The sequence below is a fragment of the Mastomys coucha genome, unplaced genomic scaffold, assembly GCF_008632895.1.
Source record: "Mastomys coucha isolate ucsf_1 unplaced genomic scaffold, UCSF_Mcou_1 pScaffold19, whole genome shotgun sequence".
NCBI lineage: Eukaryota > Metazoa > Chordata > Mammalia > Rodentia > Muridae > Mastomys > Mastomys coucha.
Window position 1 is genome coordinate 10964203 of NW_022196901.1, and position 27470 is coordinate 10991672.

General features: G+C 37.0%; 1 protein-coding gene across 6 annotated transcripts in view; it reads left to right on the forward strand.

Moving 5' to 3' along the window:
* The window catches only part of Cacna2d1 (calcium voltage-gated channel auxiliary subunit alpha2delta 1), a 451116-nt gene that overhangs the window by 334656 nt on the left and 88990 nt on the right, over positions 1 to 27470 (forward strand). For all 6 annotated transcript variants that reach the window (XM_031380027.1, XM_031380030.1, XM_031380032.1 and 3 more), the window contains exons 8-10: positions 7777 to 7846; positions 11558 to 11608; positions 13137 to 13236. In XM_031380027.1, the coding sequence (XP_031235887.1) occupies positions 7777 to 7846; positions 11558 to 11608; positions 13137 to 13236 (221 nt within the window). The remainder of the gene's footprint in view (positions 1 to 7776; positions 7847 to 11557; positions 11609 to 13136; positions 13237 to 27470) is intronic.

Sequence of the window (27470 nt, forward strand, 5' to 3'; positions counted from 1 at the left end):
GGCAGGAGACTGACTTTCCTTGAAGTTTACGCCTCAGATACCGCCTTCACTCAAAGTGTGCGTGGCAAACACTGAAATACATGTAACCATGTTTGGAGGTAGTTCACAATGTACTTTTATGCTCCATAGTGTACAACGCAGTTGCTTTCATGTTATAGACAGTAGTAGCTATTTATTAAGTGAAACCACATTATGTTAGTCTCTTGGAATTGAAAGGAAGTATCATAGTAGAATTTTAGGAAGTGCATAGTATCATTAGTAGTCAAGCAACCTTTTAGGACTGCCTTCCCATGTTCCAAATACATGCACCTCCTTTTCATAGACAATGCAGCATCCCAATAAGTTTGCTCATACAGCTGATAATCAGAGCGGTCTGGAATATATTGCAGCCCTCTCCCCATGGAATAAGACATTTATTAGTTTGACTGTTCCTCATGTATTATAATTATAGTTATGTTTTCTGCCTTAATCATTTCAGTCCAATGTAATACACAGTTGCTGACTCTGTATATAACCACGGTAAGACCCCAGTGTGGAAAACAGAATGATAAATACAGGCCAACTACTGAGCTATTTAATATTTAATTTATTCCATCAGTGGAAAAATTCAAATATTCCCTAACTTGAATGAAGAGGGTTTCCTAATTAGCCTGTCTCAGTGCTGGTATTGTATATGGCTACAAAATTATCTAAAGTGTTAAAATATTACTCACGGTGTGCCTGAAAGACAGTAATTGAGAGAAGTTTTAATATCTTGTTCTTTTCTGGTGCAAGTCTAGAACCCAAAGTTGCATTGTTGTATGAATAGTGTTTCTACAATATTTTTTAGTACTATGAATAGCCCTGTCAGTACCTAGTAACTGGATGTTCCGTTCCTTTATTTCAATGAATTCCTAGTATAATTTAAATTCGAGAAAGAGTTTTACTATACATCCCTAGCTGGCTTGTGAAGTCCAAAGTTGTCTCGAATTCTCAGATCTGTCTACCTCTGTTCCTCAAGTACTGAGATTAAAGGCTTATCTGAAGACATTGCTGACTATAGAAAATTTGCTATTATAAGGGTATGCAGGCAACCATACTTAGTGGCACACATACACATGCACACACATTCACAAACAGACACACAAACACACACACATTCACATACACACACATACACAGAGAGAGAGAGAGAGACAGCAGACAGAGAGAGAGAGAGAGAGAGAGAGAGAGAGAAAGAGAGAGAGAGAGAGAGAGAGCCTAGAGCTGCAGCTAAAAGAGAGAGGTAAATGAGTAATGGGAATTAAGAAAAGGACCAATCTTCATTATAGACATGTTTTAAACTGTCAAAGAATAAAGGATAGGAAAAACAAGACTATTTTTTTTTAATCTCTCAATTGTCTGTCTACCCCTGTGGCAGAAGTTGCTAGCTGCTCACAAAATTCTGTCATCCATTTATAAGTATTCTTTTGCAAATGATGATTTGACTAAGGACTTAATTTTTTAAAGTCCCTCTGCATCTGTGGTACCCAGAGGTAGTCCATGTTAGGCCTCATGAATGAAAGAAGTCTGTCACTTTAAGACACCACGATGACTTGGTTGTGCCTCATCCTCAATTTTTTTTTCTATCTCTATGTCCATTGGCTTAGGAGACCCCGGGACTGAAAGACTGTCAGAAACAACTCTGCCTGTCCTAAATCTCTGCATAATTGCTTACAGCATTTTTAGAATGTATCTATCTACTATCTATCTATCTATCTATCTATCTATCTATCTATCTATCTATCTGTATCTGCACTGTTGTTTGTTTTGAGACCATTCTCACTATGGAGTCCTGACTGGCCTGGAACTCACTATGCAAGCCAAATTAACTACAAACTCACAGCAGTTCACCTGCCTCTGCTAAGCACATGCTGGGATCTCAGGTATGTATTAATATGCTCCCCCTTGAAGTAGAATTTATGATGCACATGAGTAGTAATGCTTAAACTGAGAATCTTAGATGACAAATAACATTACCACGATAAGACATGGGTATTTGAAATCATATTTTGAGGCATTTCCTGTTATCAAAACTAACACAAGAGTAATATTCCTATCTTTTGAGTTTTTCCAAGAAAAATCAAAATCTGAAGAGGTCAGCCATTTTCCTTTCTAAATCCTCTGACACTTCAGTCTGAGTATAATATCCACAGTCACTTAAAAAGACGAACCTTCCCTGCCCCCACACCCACGCTGGAGCTGTGCTGCAAACTCGGAGCTATGGAAATTCTATTCTGGAATAGAACTCTGGATTGTAGTGTGGATTCTATTCTGGGCAGTAACTGGAAGTTCTCTTAGGTATAAGAGACAATTTGAGTCAATTAGACTTCTTCCTTTAAAAAATAGCCAGAGTTTATTGTGTTGTAATGCAGCATGTGTCTAGTATTCTATAGTTCATGACTGAGGCAAGCTATGGATGTCTACCAGAAAAGAAGATCTGTAGTGACTATTCAGACATTTTCGAGTCTATAAAATGTACTGTTTTAATTTTAGTAAGATTAACAATGTGAAGTCTCCAGAGTTAAGAAACAAAGCAAAACAAAAACCAAAACTTTGAACATAACCAAGTGGAAGTGCAATTAGCTGTCAGTTGAAGTGTTATTTCTATCAAGAGACATAGTTTTCAACAAATGAAATGAAAAATGGATACTTTTTATCATTAGGCAACATTTATGAAAAAGGGCATCAAAATCCACATGCCTTCTTAAGATTGTATCTATAGCACAGGATGTTTATGTTCAGAGTTCATGCACAGGTACTTCTCCCTGACCAAAGAATCAGAGAGCTGCCATAGTACACTCTATACGTGATGTAAAGAACAATGGTCCTGCAGTGGATTGAAGACACAACTACAGCTCATTTCTCTTTAGTCTGGGGAAACATCCCCAGTGATAACATCATTATCACTGTCAATGAAATCATCCATTCAGAAACGAGATTGCCATTCTGTGCTGTTCCTAAAACCCTCTCTTCAGCCATCCTTAAATCTTAATGGAATGCCAAAGGTGTATTTAAAATGAAAAATGTTCCCCCCCCCTTTTCCGTGATTTGAGAAGCTCTGATTTTCTTTTCAGAAGTATAGTTTTAATGTGAATGGTTATGAAACATTTGAGGGAACTGCAGAACACAGTTATTTTTTCTTTGCTATTTTAACTTCCATAATTTTGAGCTTGGATAAATAGCATACCACTTAAATACTATGATGAGATTTTATATGCTAAGTAGTAATATCACAAAAGAAATTATATTGTTTAATTTAACCATAATATAAATACTCTAATTTAGTATAACTGTGCCTTACCTCAAGAAAACTTACATGAGATTAACAGTTTTGAATATTTGCCATAAAAGATTAGCAATGTTAATAAAATGTAAAGTTCTTGCCCTTAATGTTCTTGTATCTTTAAAGAAATGTATAAATTTTACGGAACATATCAATTCCTATTAGTAGATTTTATTTACCAATTTTAGTGAAAGCAAAAGTTTCATACTAATGTTCTCTATAGAGAATGAAGGACAGGGCTCAGGGAGAGAGGGTTAAAATGTATGCAAACATAAATACTGACCAAGGTGCAGATTCCTAGACTTCATGTGAACATTTGGAGGCTGGGCTGGCTCAGAAGGCAGAGACTGGTGTCCCTAGAACAAGCTGGATAGCAAGAGTAGCTAGACTACTGAGCTCTGAATTTGATTGTGACTACTGTCTTAGTGATTCAGGTGGAAGAACCATGCATCGAGTATGATCTGAACATCAGCCTAGGGCAACTGCATGTACCTAAATGTGTGCAGCCATCACCTGCAAAAAAAAAAAAAAAATATATATATATATATACATATATATATATATATATATCAACAAATATCATAATGGGGAAAATACACTTTAAAAAATCCAATCTGATTCCATCAATTATGAGAGTCATTGTTGAGATCTTTTAATTCATGGCTGCTGCTTAGGCATTGGCTATGAATCATGGTCTCATCAGCTCCGTGCATTTCTGTTAGCTTTGGCTCAATCCAAAGTGGGATGTCTCCCACACATGTTTTGATCAGGGAAATTTTATTGTTAAGAGAGAATTCTTTACTATAAGTTTGAAGATGGCTCAGAAAGGAAGGCCACTTGCTGCACAACTATAAGAACTTGAATTCAACCCCCGAGCGTAAAAATCTGTGTGTAATTGTGAACCTCAGAATTGTGGGAGGGGCTGAATTAAAAGGCTTGCTGCCTCCCAGTAAACAGTGGTCCAATAGTAGATTCAGTGTACTACTGTGGCTTTCAGGAGTTCAAAGATGTATACCTACACACACATTTGAGTTGTCTCCCACCAATATATGACACAAATCAACAAACATCACAATAGGGAAAAAGAAAAATATACTTAAAAAAAAAATCCAATCTGATTCATTCAACTATCAGAGTATCAGAGTCATTGTTGAGAATTAAGAATTAAGAAACCTAAGGCTAAGGACATGACTTGGGAAGAGAATGTTAAAACATACAGAAACCTGAAGACTTACCAGGGTGCAGATCCCTAGACTTCATGTAAGCATTTTGTAGGAGTGTTGGCTCAGAAGGTGGAGACCAGTGACCTCAGGTTGAGAAGTTTTACTAGACCTAAAGATTCCTATAAAGAAAATGCAAATATCATATATATGATAAGATAGTCTATCATATATATGATAAGATGAGGTTGAAATAAAGTCATAAAGGAGATGTTAATGGCCCAATACTCTGACCTGAGATCCGATCCTCTTCTAGCGACATGGATATATTCTTAAAAGGCAAGTAAGTCACTAGGAGGCTATTTTGGTGGAATTTGCTAGAAAATGATTCTTTGATATTTCTAATGTCAACCAGAAGTTGTCCTCTTTAAAAATAAAAAATAAAAATAAAACAATAAAAAACATGAGAGAGGTCCTAGTGATGAGAACTCATGTCACTAGGCTATTGTTGGCCATTGGAATCTTGAGGGAACTCCAGAACAAGGAGAAATAGGGGAAATATAAAACAATGGTAAGCTAAATCTAAAGAACACGTATGTACTGCAGCAGAAAGACCCAGATAGTATGTTCATGGGCAAAGCCCATGAGCTAACAAATGACATACCTTAGGAAATATACCTTTCTCATTCAGTGTCTTGCATCATCTGTACATAGTATATGGAACTGTGATAATTACTAAAAGAAAAGTGTTGAAAATGCCCAGGTCATTTTAATCAAGCAAATTAAAGTGAAACATTTCAGTTGAGATGCAATGAATACAAATATAGAGGCATTGTTTTGAAATTATGTACAATTTCTTTAAATTATTTTATTATTATTAAGATGTTAACTGATATTTACAGTAATTGTTGAAAAGGAGCTGATATATCAATTCACACACTTGTTGCTTAATTCTAAGACTATCACAAGGAGAAGTATGATATTTATATCTTTGACAGTTTGCAAGGATGAAAACTGAACACATTTTAAAGAAATAAGTTTAATGGATGTTGTATTAGCTATGTCAGTAATTGGCTCTTTGTGGAGAACTATATTTAAACTTACAGTTTATGCAAATGTGATTAGTCATTTAAAATGAATAAGTCATTTCATAATATAGCTATGCATATAAAATTTCCTAGTCAAGATGGGCTTCTTCGGTTGTCTGTGTATTTTGAAACACTTTAATTGGTCATATTATCTTAGTTGGATAAGCATGGCTCTCATGAAGAGTCTCCATAATTTTCATGACTTCTCAATAAAAAAAGTAGGGAGGGGAATAGATCATAGTGCATTTGTCATCTGAGTCAGGGATTTTCTTTAGTCACATGTATAAGCATGCTTGATGGAAGGGACTTCTGTGACATAAAATTGTCATGCAGCCCACGGGTGTTTACTAGCTTTCATTAGGTCCAGGCTGTGGATGAAAGTAACGAGTTCCAGAGCACTTTAATCAAAGTAAATGTAGTCTTAATTAGAATAAGTATGAATCAATTACCTTTCAAAATCAAAATAACAAGTCAAGTTGGTTTTTGTCTTACTTTCTAATTTCAGAAAAATGTAAAGGTTTCAAAACTAATAGCTTATTGACTTTGTTTGAGTTATTTTACATTATTCAAATAAACTTGCAAAAACCAAATACTTTTCCTGTATATATATATATATATATATATATATATATATATATATATATATATATATATATATATATATATATATATATATATATATATATATGTATTTCTATCCCAGCACACTCTTCTTGGCCTCTCCAAGTCCTTCAAGACCTCTGTCCCCTTTGAGTCCTCCTTTCCACTTAATGTACACTTTTTCCATATGCACCACTGGGTCCAATTAGAGATGTCTTTATATGTGTGGGTATGGAGCCATCTCCATGAGCATGGGCAATCTATCAAGCAAGCTATATTTCTCTGAAGAAAGCCAACTCAACTCATCTTCCCCTAGTAACCCTCCCCTGGGCCCTCCCAAGGCTCTGCCGGCTCCAGGCTAGACTGTTGACTGACTTGATGATGTGCTGGTCTCACAGCTACAGATGTCAAGAGGTCATGTGTGTGGCAGCCTTGTCACTTGTGGAAGATGCTGGTTGACAGCAGTCCTCCCCATCCTCTAGCTCTTACAGTCTGTGCACCACTTCTTCAGTGATGTTCCTTGAGCATTAGTGGGAGGTGGTGCAACAAGGGAGAGACTTTGGGGCTCGGAACTTCACCATCATTTATTCCAAGCACTTTGGCTAGCTGTGGGTCTCTATATTAATGTCTGTCCACTATAAAAGAAGCTTTTCTAATGAGGAACGAAGGCTGCCCCAAGCCACAAAGGATCTGTATTGACATGAGTTTGACAGAAAAAAGAGAATTAGAGTTAACTTTAAGTGTAGCTTAACCTTTTATTTATAATTTCAATCTGAAATTGAACATAAAATTTAAAGTAGTCTATTGGAAATGATAATTGATAAACTATTTCAATAATATATATTATATATTAAACATGTGACTATGAAGTCTATGATAATGCTACTTTGTGATAGAAGCCCAAGATAAACAGTATTTTTATGAGAGAAAATATCACTGGTTAGCCTTGGCTAACCTGGAACTCCCTATAGAATAGACCATTCTGGCTTTGAACTCATAGAGCTTCTGACTTCCAAGCTGGGATCAAAGGCATGTGCCATCAGGCCTGGGAAAAACAGTCCTACTTATAGTCTTGTATATACAGTTTGCATTGAATGAAAACAGGGTGAGCAATTAATTGAAAGCACCACTTTTACTAGCTGCAACAACATTTTCTGTCAAAGCAAAGCATCTAAATTAGCTTTAACACCAAACCCCTTTGTCTGGAGCTTGTTCCGACAATATGGGGAGAGGGAATTGGCTTGTATTGGTTTTCTTTTGTATTGCTGTGTTAACTTTTCAATTGTAAAAAAAGAAAATGGCATAAAGATGGTGTTTTATATTTGAATATTCATATAAGTACATGGAATTTGTTTTACTTTTTATTTTTTATTTTAAGTTGCCTATTAGTTTTATAAATAGATCTTATTGTTGGTGATGGTGGTAATTCTCATGCCATGACATGTACATGGGAAGTCAGAGAATAGCTCTCAAGAGCCAGTTCTCTTCTTCTACCAGCTGTCTTCTAGAGATGGAATTCAACTTTTCAGTTGTGATCTGAGCACCTGAACTCACTAAGTCATCACCTAAGCCCAGTTATCCTTAGTACTTTGACTTAGTTTCTCTGGTATGCTTTGTTTTTCAGCTTCTCCATGGGTGGATAATAGTAGAACTCCAAACAAGATCGATCTGTATGACGTACGCAGAAGGCCATGGTAGGAAGTTTTGACATCTCTAAAGACGTGATCAATAAATGGGGGTCCTATCATTTGTTAATATATCGAGGGGAAACTTCCCCTTACTGAGATGGGTGCTCTCATCGTAGAACGCTGGGATACTTTCAAAATACAAATACAATTAATGACAAATGAAAATGATGTGTTTGAGAAGGAAACCATTGTGAATAAAATGATTTTCAGACTCATTTCAAATGGATTGCTGTAAGTCTTCTGTTCAGTTTAAGCTTTCAGTCTTTTAACTGGAGGAGCTTTTGTTTGAAGAACAGCTACTTTGCTTGGGGAAAAGCCCTCACATAGAGATGGCATGGAGTCAGAGACAACTTGCCTCTGGCAGTGAACTAATGGGAACTGGCCCTAAGCTAACAGTGCTGCCTAGAGACTTACATAAAATTTAGGTTTTATTATTTCTCCCCAAAGGAGTTTTATTTGTTTGACACGATTAAAGTAATTCATCTTCCTAATAAGAAAATATCAACAATATTTGTTTAAACCCTCTGGAAGACAACTATGAAACTTCATGTATTTTTATTTTTGGTTGGATTTTGAGTGTATAAAAATTACACTTAAATTGTAAATATACTATTTTTTAATGAGTTCACATAAACAGCATGGTGCCTTGTACTCTACTCTTTCCATATTAACTTTTGAGTATGTAGTAATGAAAAGAAGTACTTAAAATCATTTTAATAAAAGCTATCTGCTCACATATTTAAGTCAGTCCTTATTATTGTGTTTTTGCATTGCTTTCAACTTCCTGGCATTTTCACACAAATTTTGTGCAGCATAGTGGTGGTTGAAAGACCATTTATTTATGACTTTCAAGTGTCCTGTTTATTTACATGTATCCAGTAGCTATTTACATGAACACATCCTTGAGTAATAGTTACCAATGCATTAATGGCTTTTATGTGTCCTACTGAGTATCCAATATCAATTTACATGAACAAAACCTTGAGATAGTTACTAATATTACTATTATTAATAATATTTCTCTAGTCTGTTATTTAATAGAAGCAAATACTATGTTATAACATTGTTGTACTTAAGAAATTATTTAAGAATTTCATGAATTTATCATTTTTAATAGCTGAGTAGTACTCCATTATATAGATGTACCATATTTTCTGTATCCATCCCTCGAGGGACATTTGGGTTGTTTCTGGTTTCTGGCTATTATAAATAAGACTGCTATGAACATAGTAAAGCATGTGTCCTTATTACATGTTGGAGCATCCTCTGGACATATGCCCAGGAGTGGTATAGCTGGGTCCTCTGGTAGTACTTGCCTAATTTCTGGAGGAACTGCCAAACTGATTTCCAGAAGGGTTGTACCAGCTTGCATTCTTGTCAGCAGTGGAGAAGTGTTCATCTTTCAACACATCCTCATGAGCATCTGCTGTCACCTGAGCTTTTGATCCTATCCATTCTGACTGGTGTGAGGTGGAATCTCAGGGATGTTTTGATTTGCATTTCCCTGATGACTAAGGATGTTGAGCATTTCTTTAGGTGCTCCTCAGCCATTCGGTATTCCTCAGTTTAGAATTCTTTGTTTAGCTCTGTACCCCATTTTTAATATGGCTTTTGGTTCTTTGGATTCTAATTTCTGAAGTTCTTTGTATATATTGGATATTAGCCCTCTATTGGATGTAGGATTGGTAAAGTTCTTTTCCCAATCTGTTGGTTGACTTTTTGTCTTATTGACAGTGTTCTTTGCCTTACAGAAGCATTAGGCAAATGGATAGAAGTAGAAAATATCATTCTGAGTGAGGTAACCCAATCGCAAAAGAAACACATAGTATGCACTCACTGATAAGTGGATACTAGCTCCAAATAACCAGGATACAATTCACAGACCTCATGAAGCTCAATAAGAAGGAAAAACAAAGTGTGGGTGCTTCAGTCCTCCTTAGAAGGAGAACAGAATATTCACAGGAACAAATATTGAGACACTGTGTAGAGCAGAGACTAAAGAAAAGGCCACCCAGAGACTATCCCACCTGGGATTCATCCCACATACAGTTACCAAACCCAGACACTATTGTGGATGCCAAGAAGTGCATGCTGAAAGGAGCCTGACATGGCTGTCTCCTGAGAGGTCCTGCCAGAGCCTTACAAATACAGAGGAGGATGTTAGCAGCCAACCATTGGACTTAGCTCAGAGTCCCTAATAGAGGAGTTAGAGAAGGGACTGAAGGAGTTGAAGAGGTTTCAACAATATCAACCAACCAGACACTCTCTCCCCCAGAATTCTCAGGGACTAAGCTATCAACAAAGGAGTATACATGGCTTCAACTGAATATGTAGCAGAGAATGGCCTTGTCATGCACCAATGGAAGAAGAGGTCCCTGGTTCTATGAAGGCTCAATAGATGTCCCAGTATAGGGGAATCAAGGGCGTAGAGGTGAGAGTGGGTGGGTGAGTGAAGAAACACCCTCACAGAAGCATGGGGAGGGAGGATGTGATAGGGTGTTTCCAGGATTGAGGGAAACCAGGAAAGGGTATAACATTTGAAATGTAAATAAAGAAAATATCCAATGAAAACAAGAAATTGGCATCTTAGGACAAATTGCTCATACCTGTAGGAGCAAGGTACCAATCATCTGAAACAGACACTATGCTAATCTTTTCATCTTTCCACTGAGAAGCACACCAGGACATTGGTGTTAAGATGCTAGACATGAGCTGGATTGTCTTCTGTGGGCAAACAGTGGAGCTTTGCCTATTGATCTAAATACAGAGAGTGGAGTGGGTTGCAGGCAGTGCACTGGAGTGCTCCCTCTACAAATAATCCCAAGTGGTAGCAGCTGTGCTCTGAAATGTTGAAAATGAGTTGGCTTGCTTTCTGCCATTGCTGGGTCGGTTGAGTCAGATGCTTCTTGTTATGGAAGGCAGATGCCTGATCTCTTCATTTTTTGGTTCTCCTCCAGTCTCTGGACAAACAGTATGTGTTTTCTTTTTGTTCCTTTTCTTTCTTTTTCTTTTCTTTTAAATGATTCTGCTGCTATCAACTTTATCTTTCTACAAGCACTTAACTTTCTGCCTAAATCTCCCCAAGTGTGTATTTCAAATGCAGAGAGTCGGAGATGTGGTTGGATTTTGGAATTAACATTTAAACTGTTTCTCTGGGTGATTCTTGGATACCATAAAACTTTCAGAGTTTCTGCTTCATATTTCTGGTAATAATAATGTCCATTGCCTGATTTCAGTTATTTAACTTACCTCTTATGTTTCCTTCTAATTTGCTTTGTGTTAAGGTTTATTAACTACTTATCCCTCTGTGTTTATTTTTTTGTATTTAAAAGCATCAAAGTTTCTTCTCCACTACAGTTAAAATATAAATAACTGGAACTTAAGATTGTTCCTTCTTCAGAAAAAAATAATCTTTTGGAAAGTAATTTTATTCACTGCTTACATTAAATTTTATCTTTTTTTATGAATCCCTGGAAACTATGCATTAAAAAGCCATAATGTCCAAAAAGCATCTCATTAACATCTCTAATGTGCTCTTCAATAACTTTTTTTCAAGAAAACATTTCAGAATGTTTAAAAGAACATTGTTTATTATGGTATAATAGAATGAGTCTTTGTTTTAATCATATCTTATTTTAGAGATATATAAATATGAATACAGCAAATATCAACGTTGTACACAGAGTAAAAGGAAATGTTTTGCTGGTTCTGTTTCAGGTACATCCAGGGAGCTGCATCCCCCAAGGACATGCTTATTCTGGTGGATGTGTGAGTAGTGCGCGAGGCATTTGTAGTTGTTAGTAGTCTGGTGGACGTGTGAGTAGTGCGCGAGGTATTTGTAGGTGTTAGTAGTTTGTTGGGAATTAGCAGTGAATGAAAGTTGGGATAACAAAGAATCAATAAGATGGTTGTATATCTAGACAAAAAAGGCCAATTTTAGATATAAACAAGTGATCATTGACTTTGCTTAGCCAGTAAAATGCTTGTTGCACAAGAGGAAGATCTGAGTTCATATCTCCAGCTTTTACATAAAAAAATATAATAATGAGGGAGCAGTAGTTGTGCCTGTAGTGCCAACTGTGGATAGTAGGAGAGACGAAAAACCCTAGGGCTCGCTGATTAGACAATCTAAGGGATCGGCTTGTCCTGGGAATACTGTCACACCCCTGTATCAAAAAAATATGGTGGAGAGCCATAGAGGAAGATACCTCTGACCTCCACACACATACACTCATCCAGCCACTCCCCACCACACATTTGGGCAAATGGGCACACAAAGACAATAACAAAACCAGAAAAAATTATTTTATTAAAAATGAAAACAAAACTTGTTTGTATCTTTATCAAACTGAGAAATTATTCTATTTTAAAAGCCAAAGTCATATATATATATATATGTGTGTGTATGTATATATATATATATATGTACATGTATATATATATATATTTCAAATGTGAAGAATATTAAAATGCAGAGTTAATAATACTCATGGTTCTTGTTGCTAAAAGAAAAAGGGAAAAGAAAATATGAATGAAAAAGGAAAGATGATTTAGTTGGCCAGGAACAATCCTATTGACTATAAGGGATTTGGATTACACTAGATAACTATGTTAACTTTTATTTCCAGGACTTTTGAAGGCACCCAATGTATGACAGCAGTTTCTACAAGTATAGCTATTAGGTGTTTTGTTGACTTGTTATATTGTTTCAAGTAAAAGACCCGTAAGAAATTGTGTGCACCTGTAATAAATAAGTAGGAGTTAACTGCCTAGAGATGAGCCTTACATTTGGAGAGGTATAGAGATGAGAAAGAAGAAGAAATCCTAGAGAAACAGTGCTTTTATCTGTGGAGTAGTGCAGTTGCCCACAAACCTTATCACAGCTGTGCAATTGTGAAATTCTAGTCTATGACTTTTGTTTACTTACAACTTTTTAAATTAAAATGTAACTATAGCATTCCCACCTTCCTCTACTTTCTCCCTATCTACACTACATGCTCTCTCTCAAATGAATGGCTTCTATTCCTTTAATTGTTGAGTGTGTGTGTGTGTGTGTGTGTATGTGTGTGTGTGTGCATGTATTACTAAATATATAAATGCATAAATATGTAAATATAACCTGCTCAGGCTCTATGATACTTGTGTGTATATGACTTCAGGGCTGACCACTTTTTAAAAGCGGAAATATATTTTTACATTCATGTATATAAACTAGAAGCTAATGAGATCATTTTTTTAGGATCATTTTTGATAAATGACAGGTGAGTGATACATGGACCCATTTGTCTGTTTGTAGGAGTGGAAGCGTGAGCGGATTGACTCTGAAACTCATCCGAACATCTGTCTCTGAGATGTTAGAAACCCTCTCTGATGATGATTTCGTGAATGTCGCTTCAGTGAGTATGAATGGCTGCTCCTTCTGGAATCCCACTTGCCTGTCTCCCTACGTACTGCCTGTCATTATATACTGGGTTGATTTTTCCTTGGGTGGCCTGAGGCTTGTCAGGGTGCTATAAGCTGCCTTACTGATCTAGCCTATATTGCCCTTTCTGAGATCCTTAGCATTACCACCATTGAAATCATGAATACTGAATGAAAAGCATTCCTCTCCTTCCCTCAGAGGATCCACATGGGTACTGTGAGCCCTTCCACACAGGCACCTTTGGGACGTCTTATGAAGTAGCATCTAGCAGCATGATTGAACTGTTAACTGCTTGGAGCTGGTTATACTCATTTGTGGCCTGGACAGCTGACCTTATTGCATTGAGTTTTCCCTAACAGAAGAAATAAAGGGACAAGTAAATAAGCTTGGAATCAGCTTAGACCTTTTCATAGCTAGGAAGTATTGACCTTGTGGCCAATGGACCAAGATGTGTCATGTCTCACTTTAATCTATGTAATTTAGGGACCAAATTTCATGGTCGTTTTCTGGTGCATGAAATTTCATATTGCACATATGAAATTTGGCTCATTTTATGGATATGTGGCCAAAGGAGCAGTAGATTTTGGTGATGTTGATTTTTATTGAACAAATGAGAATGGTTCTGCTTCTAAAATCACTGGGTAGGATGAAATTAAAGTCTACAACTGATTGTCTCCCTTTCCTGGAATTGGGGAAAACAGAAATCTCTATAATCCTAGGTTCTTCTAATGATGCTGGAATAGTGATGCTAAGGTGGAGAGGACTTATCCGTAAAATGAAATCACTAAGATATTCTTGGCTGGTAGTATGGATAAAGAATATAGAACCCACCATGGATAATGCAAGATTTCCTGTATAATGTCTCATGGTGTATAAATCTCAAGAGAATACATTTGAGATATTCTATAGTCTAAAAAAATTCAGAAGGAACCCTGTCAAATTCTTGTAGAGACCCTATGGCAAGACGACCATTTCCATTAGGATATAGGAAAGATAGTTATTCAAATTAATTTGTATATAAATGTATCAATTACAAAAACTTTGGAATGGCTTAAAATGTTATCCTTGGCACAATGAAAGAGAGTGGCTTACATATATTCAGTTCAGATTTGTCATATATAATAAAAGATGTTTTAAGACAAGAAAGTAATTAATACTATTAATGTTTTCTTTGGCTTCTTCTAAAAACTGAGTGTCAGTCCTGAATTGAAGTAGTCACTTTGGAAATCACAGGAAATAACACGAGTTCAACATCTAATTGTATAGTCTTAATTTAATTTAAGGAAATCAAGTTTGTTGGGAAATTCTAGAAGCCTCCTGAAATAGTCTTTTTAGAGTTGCTGAGCTACAAACCCTAAAGACCCAGTGTGTTAGGTAAAAGCCTCCCTTATATGTAAATGAACCGAATATGGCCATGAGCAGGTGTTCTGAAATGGGAAAATTATGGACTCTGAAGGTTGAGAGCTGATCAGTGTATATCCTAGCCAATGAATCAATCATAAAAATTGACATTTATCAATAATAATAATAAGAACAACAACAATAATAATAAATTATGTCGATGATGATACACAGAACATTTTACAAGAGGATGGTGAGCTTCTAAAGTTAGTGTCTGAGGGGATCCATGCAGCTGTCCTACAGGGAAGTAAGTTGCACAAGGAGATAATAAGGAAAGCTGGTACAGATTGACTTCAACAACCTGGATCAGATTTTGAGGTATCTAATGCCAGGTAGTATTTAACCCCAATATATTTAAGCCTAGTGTAATTTGGAAAAAAAATGTTTGCTGGTGTAATATAGAAAAGGATACACTCCACTCAGGGTACGTGCCATGGCTTCCAAGAAAACAGCTTCCGAGCACGGCCACCTGTACTAGCTTAAGGGCCCAAGAGCTTGGCCTTGTTTTAGTCACACAGATAGTATAGAGGTCATTGGGGTTATCAACCACCGCTGGTCCTGCTTGTGAAAACTTGATATGGCCTGGTCCAACCAATAATGCAGATCGGGCTATTAATCAGTTCCAATTCTCAGATTTCTGAATTGAAGAACGGGTTTTTCATCTTTCCCATTAGATAGAATTCTGTTTGCTTAATATTCCTGGTTTCTCTGGAGACCTGCGGACACACGGATCTTTATACTATGCCTCCAGGAAATGTCAAAGTCAATCGTATTTTGTAGTCTATTCATCTTTTTGTTCCTCTGATACCCATTCCAATTTCCATATGCTCTTGCCCAACCCTACATCACCATCAGCAGCTTGGTTGGTACGTTGCCTTACATATTTTAACCAGAGGTCTTTGAATTCAATGTCTATTCAAATAGTAGATCTATGATTGTCTATTCATAGGCATTATAATAGATGAAAGCATTGAATGAATATCATAATTCCATGTACAGCTTTCTCTGCCTCTATTATATTGCAGCAAATTTAATAGCAATCTATTTTAAAATCTTGGTACCTTTGAATTAGGTCCCAAAATATCCAGAGAGCAAATACAGCTTTAGACTTAGCAAAACTCTTAATGGTCACTGTAAATATTTTTCTCATTTCTACCACATGCACCTGAAATGCAAAATATTCCTACATACTACATAGAAGCAGGATGGAAACAGTTCTTGAGTAATACTCTTTGAGTTGTTGTGACAGGATAAAGGCTTCTACAACTTTGGTTCCCACACAAATGCATTTTATTTTCTGAATGCTGAACCAGTAGGTGAGTGTGAAGGCTTCTTTTGTAGGCTTTGCTGATTTTCATCATGCAAATATGCCATGGCAAATTTTAAGCAACTAACAAAACGTCAACTGGCCCTATATAATGCCTGAAAATCTAAGGATCACTTTTTATGAACTGAAATAATCCTGACACATGCATAGAACAGAATTCCCAATCAGATTGTCTTCTTCATGTTGGAGCCGTAGCTGTATAGTTAAAGGTAAATAGTTTATTCAAGCCAGTGTTTAGGGAGATAGCATGAGTCAGGCCCTTTAAATTCTTTGGCTATGTGTCTGTTATTGGGCTTACTTTACAAACTAGTTTGCTTCATTTGAATGTTTAAGTAGATTCCAATGATAAGGTAAGCAGTATGTGAACTCTGAATGTTGATAATACTTACTGAGGTGCTATGTTGAAGTACCTGGGACTGGATTTATGTCAATAATAAGAGACACAAATTTTATTCCTTTCCTAAAGAGGCAACATATAATAATACTTTTTTACAGTAAGTTGATGCTCTTTTCCCTGATATGTATTATTGTATCAGGGACCCTGGACTGAACTGGTGCTAATGAGCTGGCCATTTCCATGTGCAGTGGCTATATTGAAACAGATGCAAAAGGCCTACACTCTTCATTCTAAGCATGTACTTTCTCTCTCTCCTATTGGTTACCTGTACTCACAGGGCCACTTAGCAATCATTGTTACCAGAGGCGGGTAGGTTCTACAGGATGAATCATTTTACCTTCACCCCCACTCTCTAGTCAGTCAACTGGAGATGTACCTTCTCTAGGAAACATGAATGTGATACGCAGTGGTACAGAATTCGTTCATTTTTCTGTAACTTATCCTCAGCTTCTTCTTCAATTCTGCCTAAGAGAGGTCTTCGTGGGCCAACCACTCAAGAGGCTTTTTCCTGTACAGAAAGACACATATTTCCGTATTCCAGGAGATATGTTTCTCTATATAAAATTCCAGTGAAGTGCATTTTTGCCTCAAGGTCTCTCAAAATCCATTTCCTGTGTGTACTCCTGGTTCCTACCACTTCATATTCAACAGACCTGCTCATTCTTTGTTGAATATTCTGTTTTATTGTTTTCCTGGCACAGACTGTACTATTGCAGGTGGTGTCTATTGAAATTTGGCATTTTTGTTGCCTAGAGCTATGAGAGGAGATGGTATGAGGTAATAAAGAAAGCAAATGTCATCTTTTATTGTCTCTAAGAGTGGAGAAGCCACTGCACTGTAATAGAAGGGAACCATTTATAACTATACAGATATGGGCAACTGAGGACACTGTGTCTTCAAGGGCATCACATATCCACCTTCTTGTATATCATCCTGGCATTTGGAGAGGTGCTATGGCTGCTTAACACCTTTATACATCAGATTCTCAATAAAAATCTCTTTCTTCTAAGTCATGTTAACCACAGTAAGAAAGGAGAATTGGTCCATAAAACTTTTCCAGCTTTCTTGGTCTACATTTGGCCGGACCATGGATCCCATTTTCTTCAGTGGGATTTAAAGACCTCTCAGCACTTAGCTATACAGTTATTGCTGTTCTCATATTTCTCAATGGTCTACTATGCCTGCTCTATTTACATAATACTGAGATTATTGTAGCTGAATCTGTAGTGTAATGATGCTTAGTGCTTGAGCAGTCATCTGGGCTCTAGTTATAGACTGTATACTCCTTCACCAAGGCTCTGTCTTTTTTATTGCAATGCGTCTAGTAAATTGGTCTCTTCAGGAATCTCATTCTGAGCATCAATTTACCAAGAGTAGTATCAAATAAGATTAGTATTAAGAGTAGTATCAAATAAGATTAGTATTAAGAGTAGTATCAAACAGTCACTGTGACAAAGACTTAAGTTCAAATGGTTGATTTGGAAAGTTACTCTAGAAAAATCTGTTACTGAAATCCAGAAATTAAAGAAGGGAACTAGTGAATAATGCAGTAGCCCAACCCTCTGAGAGTTGAGCTCACACTTTTGCCCTTCAGGAAATAGAATAGGACCCACAAGTGCTAATATACAAAAGCACAGATTTTCAAAGGGGAGATGTGCTCTTATGTGGAATGACTAACCCATGTGACATCAGTTCCCTACCTCTCACAGCTTGCTGTGTTAAGTGTAGAGGTTGGAGTGTAGTCTTGGTCAGATATGAGTTATATTGGCATGTTTGGAACATGTGACCACCAATAACATCTGCCCAAGTAAGACAGCAAACAATGTTATTGCTAAATTCTAAAAGAATTTGCTGATGACATCACCTTTGAATAGGTATTATACATTCAACATTTATCCACCAATTAACAGCTCTCTTCCCACTGGAAGAACACAGTTGGAGCAACACTGAGATTCATAATGCCAAATAAAGATTTTAATCATGGTTTTCCTGAAATCATTCTATCTTTAGATGTTTAATTCTATTGTTGCTGTTTTTGAGAAGTGTCTCAATGATTTATTTGCCAAAATCTATCAAGGACTATATCAGAATGCATGAATATATGTACCATACCTGGCTTTAACTATATTTTTTTGGAAAGAAAACATTTGAAATGACTTATTAAAAGATATAATGACTGGAAAGCATAAGTGTAAGACAGTTTCTTGTTCTTTTTATGGTCCAGGCTCATATAAATGCTACCAATACACAAAAATGATTTGTGTATCCTCATGTGTATATTCCACTGGTGTGCCTAGAGTTCATGAGCTAAACCATATGAGAAATAGAATGTTTTATTCGTAGTAAGAACTGAGAACACATATGATCAGGAAGTAATAAGTGTCTTGGCTTGTATATGCTTGGCCTAGGGAGTGACACTATTATAAGGTGTGGCCCTCTTAGAGTAGGTGTGGCACTGTGGGTATGGGCTTTAAGACCTCCATCCTAATTCCCTAGAAGTCAGTATTCTGCTAGCAGCCTTCAGATGAAGATGTAGAACTCTCAGCTCCTCTTGAACCATGTCTGCCTGGGTGCTCTTTTTCCCTCCTTGATGATAATGGCCTGAACCTCTGAACTTGTAAGCCAGCCCCAATTAAATGTCATCCTTATAAGAGTTACCTTGGTCATGGAGTTTCTTCATAGCAGTAAAACCCTAAGACAATAAACATAGGTACCTTAAGTTAATTATGAAAATATTTCTTATATATTTGAGTTAGAGAAGAAGGTTGACATTAAAATGTATAAAACTCTTGAAAATGAGCAATTATTTCATGAAGGCATCTGAAAGAAGTCATAGTGATTTAACCCCCCCGCCAGTGAAAGTTGTTGCTGGCTTCATTACCTACTTCAGTGTCCTGGCTTTAATTCTTTTCTTTATCTTGTTGTTTACTGCTTTTACTAACCAAAAGAAGACCATTTTTTCTTCAGTCTAAACTGAACTCTTTGTTAAATATACTCTTTGCTTAATTTTATTACTTTGGGGAGATCATTTGAGTACAACTACAATTTAAAACTTACTTGTAGCTCTTAAGTGATCATATTATTTAAGATCTAGTTTAGATCTGAAAAATTCTTACAGGTAGCATCAGTACTTGGAAAGGCTAGAGAAATCTGGGCATATGAAGGATGCTGTAATTCTAACACACAAGATGTACACATAGCACAGTCCCCATGAATTTACAGCCAGGTTAGTCAACATAGTAAAACCTTATCTTGAACATATTAACTACAGAAACAAAGATGATCTAAAGTTTTCATTCACTTTTATTTGTACTTTAAATTTCAGTTACATACAGGGAATATAGGAGTTTATATGTACACAGATAATGGATCTCAGGTACAATATGTTAGTGATATAGAGAATACAGGGATAGATAGAAGTTGATAGATAGAAAATAGGTAGATAGGGAGGTAGGTGGGTGGGTGGGTAGATAAATGGATGAATGGATGGATGGAAGGTAGGTGATAGGTAATTGATAGAAATAGGTGGTAGACAAAATATAGAATAAAATGTGGCAAAATCACTCATCTTTAGAATCTTACACAGTAGGTAAGAATGCTAGATTTAGTTTTATAGACAGGTATACTGGCTGGTTCTGTGTGTCAACTTGACACAAGCTGAAGTTGTCACCGAGAAAGGAGCTTCCCTTTAGGAAATGCCTCCATAAAACCCAGCTGTAAGGCATTTTTTTTAAATTAGTGATTAAGGTGGCAGAGCCAAGCCCATTGCAGGTGGTGTCATCCCCGGGCTAGAGTCCTGGGTTCTATAAGAAAGCAAGCTGAGCAAGCCAGGGAAAGCAACTCAGTAAGCAACACCCCTCCATGGCCTCTGCATCAGCTCCTGCCTCCAAGTTTCTGCCCTGCATGAGTTCCTGTTCTGACTTCCTTTGGTGATGAACAGCAATGTGGAGGTGTAAGCTGCATAAACCTTTTCCTCCCCAACTGCTTCTTTATCATTTTGATTTGTGCAGGAATACAAACCCTGACTAAGACAACAGGGAATGGGTTGAAAGAATTCTAGTAGTTTTCTCAAGTAGGAAGACAAAAATGAAACATAGCCATATTCATTTATAAATTTGGTTTATAAAGAAAGTTATGAAGCTGAATCTTCAAGAAAAAGTATAACTTTTCTGATTTTAATGATACACGAAAACATATTACAAAATAAGATAGAAATAATTATGTTAAAAAGCAAAGAAAGTTTTTGTGTAGATGCATATGCATTTGAGTACAAAGGTGTGTAGAGTTTGGGGGCCATCTCTTATTGTCTTGTCTTGGATGCTGTCTACCTTTTGGGGTTTTGTTTTCCTTTTTGAGAACATAATCTTTTACTGGCCTAGAACTTGCCAAGTAGGCTAGGTTAGTTGGTTATTATCCATCAGAGATAAGTCTATGAGTCTCTACAATGATAAAATTACAAATGCATCATCACACTTTTAAAAATAAAATTTTCATTAATTCCCTGGGAATTTCATACAGAGCATTTTCATATTCTTGCCCCATTGCCTCCATGATTTACCCCAATGACCTCATCTACCCAACTGCTTTTCTCCTTTTATTAAAACACATTAATCCAACCAGCCTTTGGGCAAGCAAGACAATCAATTTAAGCACTGAGCCATCTCCTTATTCCCAAGAAATATTTTGTAAAATTATAAATTTAGTTCTCTGTCACAAATATGCTTTCTGTGTATTTACAGAAGAATTACATAAGGAAATTTACTATATTGAGCCTTGAAAAATGTATTTCAATTGGTTTATTTTTTTTGTAGACAAATACACATCTAAGTTGTCTTTCTACCTGGGGCAATGTATCCTTTTAGTCATTACTTCCTTCCTTTCCTCTATGTCTTTGTATCCTGTCCTACTTTACATTCTCACTTATGGTTGTATGTGCTTGTGAGCCACACAAGTCCACAAGTAACAGAAATTATTTTATTAGCTACTGGGTTTTATGTACAACCTCTCTGAAATAAATGCAACTGGAGTTCATTCTTCTGCAACATTTTACTAAAGTTATACTGTTGTTTTTAGTCGTTGATCTCTTATCATATAGAGATTTAACAATTTAATGATAGGGAGATTCTCGGGGAAGGAAGCTTCATATTGTGTCATGTGATATGTGTGTATATCTGTGTGTGGTGGGTGTTAGGTGTTTCTGTTTGCATGTGTCTTTGTTTCAGTCTCTGTGTGTATTTGTGTAATATGTGTCTGTGTGTGCCTCTCCATGTATATGACTGTGTGTAGTATGTGTATATATGGGATGTGTGTATGTGCCTATATGTATATGTGTGGTGCATCTGATTAGTGTGTGTGTGTGTGTGTGTGTGTGTGTGTGTGTGGTGTATATGAATATTTCTGTATGGTGTGAATAAGTGTATTGTGTGTGTCTATGGTGTATATAAATATTTCTGTATGGTGTGAATAAGTATATCATGTGTGGATGTGTGTGGCATATGTTTATTCATGTGTATGTATCTCTGTGTTTGCATATGCGCCTGAGTTTTTTCTCTCTGAAATTATATGAACAATATAACCTACAGATTGTGTTGCTGCATCAATGCATGATAACAAGGCCCTGGTAAATTCTCTGTAGTAATTTGCATAGTCAGTCCCCCTGCCGAAGCCTTCAGGTATCCAAAAATACACATTCCTAAGAACACTTTCATCCATTCAGAGACCTAACAAATACGTTCTATTATTGTTTTCCCATGTTTGCCTAGAAATACTTGACAGAAAACTCCTGCAGCCTCTCAGTTTCAGGTTCATACCCAAGTCTATTTTCTGTGTTTGTTTAAGGTAGGTTTTATGCATGAGTCATGTATAAGGTGTGAGAATTAAGGCCACCTCATTTTTGAATGTTTTCTGCCTTCTGAATGCTGTTCTTTGTTGCGAAAAAGAAGCCTGCTGTTAGGCAAAGTATAAATGCAGCACAATGCAGCTGCTTCCCCACTAATCTAGTTATGAGCTTTGATAGGAGGAGTGGTAGATGATAGGGACAGCAATTCAATCACAGCATGCTCTGATTTACAGGCAGAATTTCCAGGGTTGACACGGGGAGCAGAAGTTGTTTATGAGTGTGAGGGAGTTTGATGCTTCAAGTCAAATGCTGCATAACCATCAGTGGATGAAAGGAAAATGTGTGTTGATTGCAGGTGACAGGTTCAAAGTTAACAACCTAAGCTCTTCCCAGCTCCACTACAGCCGCATGCTTCCCCACTTACAAGTTAGATTAGAATGTCAGTGTTGTGGCAGGGACATTTGAATCCGTTTTCTTCCGAGAAGCTTTTGTGATTCATGGTCTTTATAGAATTTTGTCTTTGATTTCTCACTATTCAAAAAAACCAAAGCAAATCATAAAGCATAATCCTGGTGCTGGAGAGGCGGCTCAGCGTTTAAGAGCACTTGTCCTCCTTGTAAAGGACTGGAGTTCTGCTTCCTGCACCTCCAACTGCTCAGAACCTCCTGTAACTAAATCTGCAGATATCTGGCACCCTTTTCTGGCCTCAGTGGCATCCACCATACAAAAATAAAAATAATAAAATGCATGTTTTTGGAATAAACAAAATATGAAAACTTATCAGAGAGGTTTTTTTCTTTGAAAAAACACTAGTGCTACCCCCTGTCCAGGATGTAGTTACTAAACGACGGTCTACATAGAAATGCTTGAGCAGCACCGTGAGTGCTGAGCAGCAAGTCTTACTGAGAAGAGAAGGAAAAGCCCTGTCCTAGGAAACTCTCCCTGTGTTTGCTTTCTGAAACAAGCCTGGCTTCCCTGCATGGAGGCATCTACATGAGAGGAGTCTGTGCTTGCCTTTCTAAATAATTTGTGACAATGGACAAATATATTCTGAGGATCATGGTAGTCTCTGTCAAAGTAACTTTTATTCACCTGTTGTTATTATTGTCTTGGGGGGCTTACTGCTGATTAAGCTTACCCTTTCGAGTTATTCCTATACTCTGGTAGCTGGTTAAACTCGGCTGTTCTGGCTCAGACTCCTCTCCAGGATGACAAATTAAATCTGGCTTCGCTCAGTTTTTCCTTGGCCTCTAACTTGGGCAATCTTCTAATCTTCTGGTTCCTTCTCATTTTCTGGCTTTAGCTGCCTCTGCTGACTTGCACTGAACTGCTCCCACTCACGAATGCACACTCACTACACTGTCTCTCGTCTGACTGAGCCTCTGACCCCTGGAATTGTACTTACATAGCTTCTCTTTCTTGTGCTGTTCTCATGAGAGTTGGGTGTATCCTATCACTTACTCACTCTGTCAAATCTTTCACTGATTCAACACTTTGTCTGATCCTCCATTAGACATCACTTTGAAACATGGCTGCTTCCTTCTACAAACTAATTTTACCTTAAAGGTATGTACTAATGGTAATGCCTGTATTCTAGCCAGAGGGATTGAAGGTGTATGAGATATCATCATTCTAGGCAGATCACATATATCTAGGTCTTTGAATGTGATCCCTTGCCGGAGCGGTCTTGTTGCTAGATTAGAAATTCTCCACATCTTTATTTTCCATAGTTGGTGAATCAAGAAGCCAGTACTTGTTGGTCATTGCTGAAAGAAGAGCAGCAGTATATTACGATCCTGGGCATATCATAGCAGTGTTAGCATGCAGTAGGGCTCACAATTGAATGGGTGGCCTTCTGTTTTCTCCTCTCAGTTCTTTCTCTTAAAAGAACTGGAAATGTAGAGAGATCTGGTAAAACCTTTGAAACTACAAGGCTTATACAGGGCAGTTTCCTTTTCATTAAAGGAATCAGATTTAGTTTCTTATACCATTAGGAGTACAGAAAGAAGTGCCACATGCACAGAGTTTTATATATTTTAGTCATTATTGTAGCCATTATTCCTGCTGTAATTATCATCCATTAACACTCCCATACCAATTGTATTGAGGCAATTGGAATATTTAATATTGGTACGCAATTTCAGGTCTAAGCCTTAAATAACAAATTTCTAAAAATGTATATATTCCAGGGTAATGAAGCTAGAGGTTTCTATTTTCTAGAAGTTTGCATAGGAAAGTAATTAAGATGCTGTCTGAGGGAGAGGGTTGGAGCTATTGGCAGCTCTAATGACTGGGAAGTGTCTTGTCTTCCTGTAATTTTTTGCCTGAAGCAAATCTCACTGTCTCTGCATGTGTAGTGGCCCCTGGTCCTCCTGCTGTCAACCCAGTGTTATTGGTGTTTTACTGTCCTATGCCTAGGCTACTGGTCCTGCTATGAATAATAAACTGCCCTTCACCTCTGACTTGAATTATTTTTTCCTGTTATCTATGAAATTGCAGGAAGCTAATTTGTAAACTTACAAATAGGGTACAACTTCAGGCCCTTCAGATTCCAAAACCACAACTTGACCTTTTGTCATCAACTCCATCTCATGAGTTGTACTGCCTGGGCAACTCTATTTCATCAGCTTTACATTCCAGTTTTCCTGGTGAGATATTTTTTATGTGTTCCAAGCAAGGTCATGATCTTCCTGCCTTGTTGCTTTTAGATTCTATTTGGCATAGAACAATTTGTTATTTACACACACACACACACACACACACACACACACACACACACACACACACATATCTATAATTTAAAGTTAAAAGTAACATCACCTCCTTGCAAAATTCAAACACCATTGTAAACAGTACTTGAGCTCACAGCTCAATATAATAAAGGACATGTGTCCTGCCAAGAAAGGATTGTGAGCAAGGAAATCTCACTAGTAATTTCATTTCACATCTGATAAAATACCCATCCATCTAGATTTCAGCTCATTTATGTCAATGATCAGGCAGATTGTTTTCTTTATCCCTGTGTCTTAATTGGAGCCTGTGGCCCAGAAGTGTGAGCCTGGCCTGGCAGCTCAGTTAGGCAGTGGTTAGAGACGCAGAATCTTAGGCTCTGTCTCAGACCCACAACTAGCAAGTCCTGCAAATAATCCCCTACACAGTTATGATTTCATCACTGATAATTATGTGTACATGAATAAGATGCCAAGCCACTGGGGATGAGGATGGCGGGATATCTACACTCACTCAAGGATTGCATTTAGCATCTATCTGTGACTTCTAAATCATGCTGGGACTCATGTCAGTTACTGTGTTTGACTTTAAGATCTTGGTAACTCACTTCGGACTATTAACAGCTGGTTGCTTTTATTCTGTGATCATTAGAGGTTGTTACATGAAGTTACTTTTCTTATCTCTGTTACTAAATACCTGACAAGAAACAACACAGGGTTGAAGTACATATCCAAGCTCACTGTTTAAGGATGTACACAGTCCATCACACCAGGAGACATGACAAGTGAAGCTGCTTCTCAGTCTTTGGCAACAGGAATGGTGATTCTCTTACTATCCCAGAAGACTGGGAGGCAGAGAGAAACACCAAGAACAAGCCAATCACCCATGACCCAGTTCCTCTAGCAAAGCCCCACTCTTTAATGATCCCACAAACAGCATACCAGCTGGAGACTAAGTGTTAATCACAAGTGGTGGATATTCCACATCCAAATTAGAAGGGATAATTTCAAATATGGAGTGGGTGTAGAATTAAGGTCACCAAAGCAACTAAGTTCTTCCCTAATACCCTTGTATATTTTTAAGATATAGACAGGTACTTTTAAAAGTGATCTTTAAAAAAAAAAAAAGACCATAAAGTTAGTACAAACTATGAAGAAAATAATAAAGAAAGGGTCATGTTTGGCACAGTCTAATAAGACAAAGTAATGAAGGTTATCTAATTTTAAAGGATGGGAGAGGATAACGTAATTACTTTGTAAATTTATAAGAAGGTGTTGACAAGCTGGATAAAGATTTTTCCATTAATTATATGGCACACCAAGCTTTTGGAGAGTGGAGATTTAGTTACAGTTTTCTACAGAGCAATGTGATTCTGAAGGTGAGGCAGTATTATTCTGAACTGAGATATTAATAAAAATAGGACTGTTATTGATTGATTTGGAAACCTTGGCTGCTAGAAAAACACTCTATGTAGTTCAGGACTTATTGGTTAAGCTCTTTCAAATGAGTTATACTCTTAATTTTGAATATGAAAAATGTGACTTTGGCTGCCCTGAGCAATAGACTGGCAAAATTATTCACTTGCTTAAATTAGTGTTTGCTCTTAATTATTTAATGAAATAAAAATTCTAAGGAATTTAAAATAAAAATGGATACTATACCTATTTATTAGTAGAATATATAGACTTATTTTTGACTATTAAATTAAAAAAAATTTCAGCAAATTCTTAAGGGAGTAAAAATCATTTTGACATTTTAGATGAATATAGCACAACTTGAAAGTTAAGGACTCAGGCATGGAATCTTTTTGTTGTTGTTTGTTTTGTTTTGTTTTTGTTTTGTTGTTCTTTTTTCCTGTTTGCAATTATGAAATGCAGGCTACCTCATGACAGAGTGACACTGTGCATAGGTTTTATTCTTCCTTTCAGGTATCAGTGCCACTTTCCATTCCCCACAGTCATTCAGTCATCTTGTTGCTTTATTAATCCATGCTTACAACGTCCTTTCAAGTATATTTCAAAGTGGACTTTTCTCCCTGTGATATTTTTCCTTGCACTAACTCTGTGCTTAATTATTTTTCCAGCTGTTTTTGTTAACTTATACATAAACATGCCTTTTTACTTTCAAACATGTATGTGACCTCAGTAGATCTGTGTTCAACCCAATACAATCCCTTCAGGCCTTGTTCCTAACTCATTGGCCAGTTTTGTTGGTCCCAGGGGCCCTTTCCTACTTAAAATAACTCATTGGAGATGCCAATAATGTTGTTTGAAAGTGTTTCTACCATGCTCTGTAATGCATGTTTTAGATATGTACAGGTTAGAAATGTAATCTGGTCATTGGGATTTCACATCACTGCTTCCAAGTTTTATCTGCACATCACCGCATCAGTTGGGCATCTGTTCCTACATGCTCCCTCTCGGCCTCCTGGACCAGCATATCCTGGAGAGCCATGTCACTCAATCCTTCTACCTCACTTCACGTTTCCGTATGTCATTTCTCTCCAAATGGTAT